Source organism: Poeciliopsis prolifica, unplaced genomic scaffold (assembly GCF_027474105.1).
Source record: "Poeciliopsis prolifica strain line A6 unplaced genomic scaffold, Auburn_PproV2 SCAFFOLD005, whole genome shotgun sequence".
In the NCBI taxonomy this organism is placed as follows: Eukaryota; Metazoa; Chordata; class Actinopteri; order Cyprinodontiformes; family Poeciliidae; genus Poeciliopsis; species Poeciliopsis prolifica.
This window is the reverse complement of record NW_026562380.1, coordinates 11,374,214-11,382,801: the sequence shown is the minus strand read 5'-3', so window position 1 is coordinate 11,382,801 and position 8,588 is coordinate 11,374,214. Positions and strand designations below refer to the sequence as shown.

The 8,588-nt window shown below is 38.2% G+C and overlaps 1 protein-coding gene across 1 annotated transcript in view; it reads left to right on the top strand.

The window, feature by feature from the left end:
• The first annotated feature begins 1,141 nt into the window (after positions 1–1,141).
• Positions 1,142–8,588, top strand: part of lrmda (leucine rich melanocyte differentiation associated) — a 239,107-nt gene continuing 231,660 nt past the window's right edge. Inside the window, exons 1-2 of the mRNA XM_055030257.1 lie at positions 1,142–1,340; positions 2,054–2,154. Of these exons, the coding sequence (XP_054886232.1) occupies positions 1,299–1,340; positions 2,054–2,154 (143 nt within the window). The 5' untranslated portion in view covers positions 1,142–1,298. The remainder of the gene's footprint in view (positions 1,341–2,053; positions 2,155–8,588) is intronic.

Sequence of the window (8,588 nt, the reverse complement as noted above, 5' to 3'; positions counted from 1 at the left end):
GGACCACAACAGTCCGCGAATAGCTAAAAAAAAAACGTGATTACTTCGGACCCCTCTGAGAGGAGGGGACCCACCTGTCTATTTTAATAATTCAAATCCAAAGTGTGCCTTTATGTGCACATTAATCCAGAGTGGAACCATCCAGCACTACAGCAGAAGCTAACACCAACAGTTTTCCTTACATCAACTCTTGTGGGGGTAGAGCCGATCTATTTTGGTGCTAAACCATCTGGTGATTTATAAAGTAACAAAGTATTATGTTCTGAGTTGCAAGGAGCCAGTGTATGCTCTTTAAAGCTTGGGTGATGTGCTCCACTTTCCTGGTTTTAGTTACAATCCAAGCAGCACCGTTTCGGGTCAACTGCAACTGTCTGATTTTTTTAGGCAGATCTGTGAAAACATTACTGCAGTGATCCAAAAGACTAAAGGTAAATGTGCAGATGTACAAATAAACATAGTAACTCTGCATAAACCTTGCATTTCTGGATGAAGACATTTTCAAAATAATGTAGTATAAATATAAATATTATTTAGGAAATAGCCTATTTCTAGCCTATTTCTATGTGGACAAAAAAAAAAAAAAAAAAAAAAAAAAATCTTGTGGGTAGGGGACTGAAACTGGTTCTACACCTGAGGCCCAGAACCACCTATATCCGGCCCTGGCTATAATGCACCCTAAACCAGTGTATACAAAAATTAAAAATAAATACTAGAATCCTCCACACCTGCTTAATACATAAAGTATTCTATTTTAACTTTTAAAATATAATTACGGAGATGAAGTAAATTTTCTCTGATACTGTCATATCTGCATTCTCTGAAAAGTTGGTAAAATGACCAGGCGTGGCTCACTGGGAATGCGTTTTGACCCTCATGTAGGTGTTTCCTGTGTCTTTAACTGTCTTCATAATATTGCCTTTGCCTTTTTTCTTTAGAACAGGTGGGAGTGCGCAGGTAGAACAAAAGGCGAGCCATGACAATTGACAGTAAACGCCATGTTCTTGGGAGAATAGATGGAGTCGTCAGGAGACAGTCAGCAGCACTGAGGTTTTATGAGTTAACAAGCAGTGATCGTGTGCTTCCGCAACACAGCGGGTCAGCTGATTCAAGCGGCACGCGGAAACAGTAAAAGCCAATTGTGAAGCGTCTGAAGAACCTGCAAAGCAACAGCGCCACATTCACAGGAATCAATACTGGATGTCAACAACGTGAGGGGAGGAATACATGCTCTGACTCCCACTGCTTAAAAAAAAAATACAAACAAACAAACTCCGAACTGTCATCCTCAGGAGGACGTCATGGCTCAGAGGGAGTCACCGGTCGTTTTAAATGGGACTCAAGTAAGTCTGTACTGAAAACTTTCACCGTCCGAGCTCCTCCTCCTCCTCTAAGTCCAGCTTTATTCGGCGTCTTTTAAACTAGCGTTTAATTTACGAATACAATTTGATTGTCAGTTTGTTTTTCGCTCCCTCTGCTGTCATGTGACGCGCTTGTTGGCATTACGCACATGGCTTTCACTTTTCAGTTCGTTTTGCAGCTTAACCGGACAGAGTGCATGACTGTGGCGGCATAATTATGTCAGACAAATCGTGAAATATACTGTTGGTACACTAAGGTAACAGATAGGCAAGTGTCACAATAAAAATGTAACAGAGCCATGACTGGTGTGACCAACATTTCAGCTGGTCCTATTGGCATCCCTGTTACTTTTATGTGACTGGCTCAGAATATTGACAGAACTTTTGTTTTTCATGTTTCAGTTCCTGTAGTTAACTGCTCCTCCTCTTGCATCTTTCAGCACCAAACTATGCACCACAAAATATGGTGGATAGTCTGCGCCATATTTATCTCTTCACACCTTTAAGAGAACAATACAAAAAACTAAAAACCTACACCTGTCGCAAACAAAAGAGCAGCTGTTGGAAAAATTCACACATTGTGTACGGTAGCTTAAAATGGAACTTATGAAATATCGCCTATATTATTTTGAAATGTTACTAATATAAAGAAAGTTCTCTCTCACTACTGTTTTTGTTCTTCATTACTCTCAAAGATATCATATATTGGACACGACTCTACAGACATGCCCCACTTTCTTGGAGAGGCGTACGGCAAGTTTGCAAGACGACTGGATCTGAGCTTCAATCAGCTCAGGTAAGAAAGTTTGAGTGAATACATCATGCACATCCATCGTATTTACCTGCTTTGTTGTGTTTAGTGGCAGAAATGTACCATCAGTTGCAGTTGAAAGTTTAAAACCTAGTCCATTGGTGGCCAGAGTGTGATCAGGACAAACGGCATGGATGAGGGGTAGAAATAATGTAATGTGTACAGTAAATAATCACCAGCAATAAATTTGACATGTTAGATAAAGGGAAAAACAGGACAATTCCTTGATTGAGATGTGGGCCAGCATCTTATCAGAGCTGGTCCAGAGGAGGCTGCCATTTCAACAGCAGGCCTTGCACAGCTTAACTCTCAAATAGAAGATGAAAACATTAGGTTGCTCAACTTTTATCATGCCTGGCAGACTATAAGGTACACCAGAGGACACAGCTTTTTATTTATTTACGTTGTTACTTTCTATAACCTTCAAGTGTTAGATGGGAAAACTCGTAAAACTTCTTGAGATCAAACATGAGTTCAGGGTAAATAAACATGGCCGATGAAGAAGAAGCAATGACGGCAGTTTGTGGACTCTTTTTAATTGAGAAAAAAACAACATGACAACGCAGCAATATGATGTCTTCCAGACTCTTGGTGCGCCTTGGCAGCAGTTTTGAATTTTGTATTTCCGTCCATGTTCCCATCACCTCGCTTTTTGATTGTCTAAACATCAAATTTAACATTATGCGAGCTGTGTGTCTTCTGGGAAACTTCAGATACATTAGAGTGTTGGGCTAATCCAGTCCAACATATTGAATGTCCCAAATTTGAGGCCAGAGTCCTACCGACTAACACCCCTCCTTTAAGTCCACTTACCCATCCATTTATTTATTTATCCATTTATTTATTTATCTTGTTTTGGGGAATTTAACAGAAAGCTCCTAAATAGGTTTGTTTTCGGCACTAAGAATATTTCATATCTATTTTAAGCCTGTTTGTAAGATGAATATTACATATTGTGGAGTTTTAATTGTTTAGCTTGGAAAAGAATATAATGTTTTCTGGTTATTTATGTATACTAATATTTATATACTTTCACAAATGCACATTATTGACTGAATAATTGCTTGTATTATATTTATAATTTTTAATTTCATCAATCATATAAAGTTCTACTGTTCACATTTGATCTAGGTAAGGGAGTGAACATTGACACATCAAACAAGTGTATGAAATTCTTTATTTAAGCATCATTTCAAATTGAACTGACAACTCTTGTCAGACAGGGGAGATGTTCTCATATTGACACCACGACTTCATTTCATTGTCAGCTCTAGTACACCAGGTGTAAATAGATGCACATCTTAGGCAAACTCAGTGGACTGCCTTTAGCATTATGCACTTCTTCTTGCTGCTCAAGTCAAATCGAGAGGGAGACATTGCCAGAGCTTGTTGTAGCTAATACGCTTATTTCTGTCAGTTCAATTGACAACAATCATCCGGCAAGCTGACAATGAGTCGCAATGAGAAGCAAGGAGCTGTCTCCATCTTTAACGGAGTCCTGTGTGTTTTGGTGTGCTGTACATATGCTTGGTTCCTGTGTAGGCTTGTGCACCTGTGCTCGTGTGGATCTGTCTCTGGGAGTACAATTGTGAGTGGCTGGGCAGGTAATGGCAGGATGAAATTATGGCAGTGGGCTGTCACACCCACACCTCTGCCTCGGTGTGCTGTGGTGTCATCCTGTCTCATCAATGTGTTGAGAAGTGTGGCTCACGGTGAGATTTCTGTTTCGGGACGGGCTTGGTTAGGGTTGTGTTGTCCACTTTGTTCCAGGTCAGGTGTGTACACATTGCAGCGAGGTGGCATGTGCTGCATTGACATAAGTTCTCCCTGTGACTGGAGTGCACTTTCAGTGCCTGCATCTGTTACATTCAGTGTTATCACCCTGGACACATTCGGATTGAGGAAGACACATGTCTGTGTCTATCACACATGATACTAACGGTGATGCTTTTATTTACAATGTCTCTTTACAAACAAATCGCCTTGGTAAACCCTTAAAAACATTCACAATTTATTATTAGTATTTTTTCAATATGAGCCACACAATGCACAGACTATTGTTTATGCAACTAGATGGAAATTCATGCTGAGCTATTCCAGGCCTAAATAGCAGAAAAATAAAGTTTTCTTTTAAATGCGACGTCTTGGAAATTCATACTTATATTTTGTTTTGTTTTATTTACAGTGGTCTCTCTCTTGAAGCCATTCACTTGAAAACTTTATTCATCTAAGTAAACAAAACAAATGAGTGTGTTATGTAAGGTGAATGAAAATTTTAAGACGCTGTTTTGCTAACTCCTCAATTAGCTAATTGTTCACTGACTCCATTGTTGGCATAAAAACCTTCAGACTGCAAGAGAAATAATGTCTCTAAAAATCTGTTTAGGAATCTGTCGAAGTATAGAATATAGTTTGCTTAAGCTCTTTCCACATGCAAGTACAAGAGGAGGATCAGTTTTGTTTTCAATACACCCGTAGTTTTTGTCCTGTTTTTAGTAGATCAAATATTGAGAATTTTTGTTTTATCTTCCTCAGATTCATTAGTTTTTCAGTCTGAAAATATATTTAAAAAAAAATAGTTTTCAAGATGATTTGTTTTCCATCAAGGCAAAAGCAGACAAAGATCACTGACTTTTGCTTAGATGTGCAAATACTAAATAGAGGGAAGAAGTTTTAACCTCCTAAATTTATTTCGCTTTGAAAGCTACCACCTTGACACAGTTCTAAGAAAAACATTAACTTCCGGTATTTTTGATTTGTGCAATCATAGCAGTGTGTGATAAACCCACGTGCTCTTTGCTCATTATGTTTTCAATGATCATGTTGTTTTTGCCATTTTATGTGAGCTTTACTGTCTTGGCCACCTATATCAATATACATCAATTGTGGACATTAAGAACCAAAGGAATCCATCCAAAACCATTTAATTGCTAATCCCATTGATCTTAAACATACCCATTAACCAAGCTGGTTTGTATGCAGCACAACTCACAATATAATTTCCCTTTTTAACATTTTAAAGACATACAATAGATACAAACACACAAAACGTTTGACTATGTGTATGTCTATGTCTGTCTTGGTGTGTGTCTAACGGAGTTTGTGTTCACCCAGGCCATGTTGGTGATGGCAGGCGTTTTGCATTTTAATGACAAATCAAGTATGCTAACTCGCATTTTAAAACGAAAGTGCTCTAAATGTCGCCCGGCTGTCAAAATGAGATGTAAGTAGTCTGATGAAAAGAGAACAAAGAAGACAAAGTAGGGAGGCCTGGAACACTGAGAAATGAAATAAAACCTTGTATGGCCTGTCAACTGTGTCGTTTTATATTCATATCTGAGGAACATTATAGTATTACTCCACCGCTCAAGCCTCACTCATCTGTCTCCTTTAATTCGTCACAGACGGCACTCTGTCTTTCAAGTTGCTGTATGTCAACACTGGAAGGGGCCTGCTAATTGACAAATGAGTGTCACAGACATCAAGTGCTCCTTTTCTAACCAGGCTAGGTAGAGTTTGGTTGTTTGATGGTGATGGGAGGAGGAGTACGAAGGGGTGGGGGGTCTTCTATTGGCAGGAGCCCAGCAAGCAGCATTAGACTTGGCCCTATATGAGAAGTGACAACAGGAAGAGAGCCTGTCATTGTCTTGCCTAAGTGTTCAATCTGCAGAGATGCCGGTATGCAGATAAAGTGTCAGTTAGCAAGAGCGGATATGAAACGTTGGCAGTATGAAGTCCTCAAATCACTTAACTGGGAGCATAGTGTGGGTATTTCTGGTAATAGTAGTGCCGTTCTCTGTTCTGCTGAGGAAATGTATTCCATATCCCATCTATCAGGCCTGTTTAGGCACATATTCCAGGATAACCTGATCTGTGTCTCATCAATTAAGGAGTATGCAGAGCTCTCCCAACCCTAAGAGATTTAAACCAGATAGATGAAAGGGACATGGTCTGGCAGGAAATAACTTATTCATATGAAGAACAGTGATATTTTGTATCATTCAGTGGAACTGGGGAAAAAAAATCTACCTTTTTAATTTTCACAGGGATGTTCTTTAAATGATGTACTAGCCCTGGGAATACCTTGGGATGATGTAGAACAGAGGATGTGGATACTTAATGGATAACTTGTCTTGTTCATATATTTGTACAATTTGAGATTATATTGTGTGTGTGGGCATTTGTGTGTGTATTTTCAGGATCGCTGCAACTTTTTTCCCATCTATTAAAGGTAATTGAAAACAGTGCAGATACAGAGACTACAGAGATGTAGGAAATAAAAAGAAAAAACTTAAACCAGATAAAATATTTTTATAACATTTAAAATATTTTATTCTGAATGGCATTATTTAGTTAATCTGAATTTAACTGTAAATGGGACAGTATCTTGGAAAAGTATTTATACTGCTGAAATTTCTGTACAAATGAAAATGAATTTATGTTCACAGTTACCTAGACATTTTGGGGGGGGAAAATCAACCCAAAGAGCATAAAATAGTTTACATTTATTTAGCATTTGCGTTTGTCTTCCTTTATTTTGACCTTATTTCCAGTGAAGCTACTGAAATTGACATATTTCTTGACTTTATGAGTCTTGAAATCTAAACTTTTGATCGAAGTTTCACATTAAGACTGGTTTTAATTGAATCTGAGACAGCATAGTTAGCCCAGAAAATCCTTCACTGTGTTTTTGTGAATGAGATTTCAGAAACATTTGATGTCATAATCAAGTGTAAAAAGTTGTGTGCACCACACCCAAAAACTATAAATGTTCAAATCGGGAAGTTGACAATTTACAAAGAAGATCTGCACTCTATGAACATTTAAATTTCTATTTCTACTATGAGGGGGCAGTTGGTGGCTACATAAGTCAGGAATGTAGAAAGATGGTCAACTGAACTTAGTGTTTTTTCCTAAAGGTATGAGTTGTCCTCTTAATTCTCGCATGAAAATGATTTTGGCATCTGTACCATTGTTATTCAAGTACAGCTTTATATATTTCTACACATATTTTTGGTTTTCTCACTAAAATCTTTTGAATACAGGTGTTCGATAAACAAACAGCTAAGCCTGACAATGAAATCTATAAATGCATGAATTCATTTTGCCCTACTTCACCCTTCATTGCTCAGCTCACTAAATTTATTCACTCTTGACTCCTCTAGTATTCTTGACTATTGCTTCAGCACATTGGCAAACACCTCCTGTTATGTATATTTAGTTCCTGATTTCCAGTTCTACATGCTACTTACCAGTTGAAAGTAGCAAGTGAAATGTTGAAACTGTTCCAGTTTCAGCATTTTCTGAAAATGTTGGTGAGACACTGTCTCAAGGCATAAGCATACGTCGTTGGTACCACACGTTGTTTTTTTTTTTTAAATTGTTTTTGCCTTTTTTGCCTCTCCTCAGTTCTCATCTTTCTACAAAGGCTTGTGTAATAAACTTGGTGTTGCGAAGTTCCTTGACTTTATGCAATCACAGGGTCAAAGTCCTTTGCTCAGTGTTTTTTTTTAAGCTTCTTGAGGTTAGTTGTGGTGTGATCAATTTAAAGCACGCTGAGTTTGGGCATTGTGACAATCTATTCAGTTAAGCTGCAAATATTGTCAGTATTACTCAAATCACAGAAGGATATTATGCAAGGCATGAAACCAAATGACACTTGACCATCAGTACCATTCTTTTTCATTTAGATGAATCATTATTGGATTCTTTAAAAATATATAATATTACATTTATTTAGTAGATGGGATAGCTTAGATTTTTCAAAATGGGGTTCTGTTAAGTAGTTGTTAGTGGTTGCTAATGTGCTAAAAATTGGAGAAATTATAGAACATAAAAAGTGATGTACTCCATCCTTCATGAGGGTTTTTGAAGGATGGTCCCTTGTACCTAAATCTCTGATATGTACTGCACAGATTGTCATAGATGAACAGCTGCAGCTGCTTTGCTAACACCATGCTTTCTGTGGTTTAACACAGTCAAGTAGCTGTTCATGTCGGGCTTCATCTACACCATGCATTTTACCGTGAATACAATGCATATGGTATAAATCTTTAACTGATTGTTAAAACACAACAAATGCTCTAGTCCCATCACTGTCAAAAGCTGCCATCAGCTTCCCGAAGCCTTCCCAAACCTGCTTTCCTGTTCAATCGAAGACCATCTTGTGGCTTAGCATCCTGAATGGAAAAGAACATCTTTATGTTCTTTTTGTTCACATTATATACACCAGTGAGTGATGCTGTTCCTTTTATGACCACGTCAGATTTTTTATTGTATATCCCAAGATGGATTGCGTGCCACAGACTCCCAAGATTTACAGGCCTTCAGCTCACAGTGGTCGAACATTAGAAGGGCCTGCTGACATCTCGCCAACACTTTGGAGGAGGAGAATAAAAGCTGACATTTTATTGGCTCAA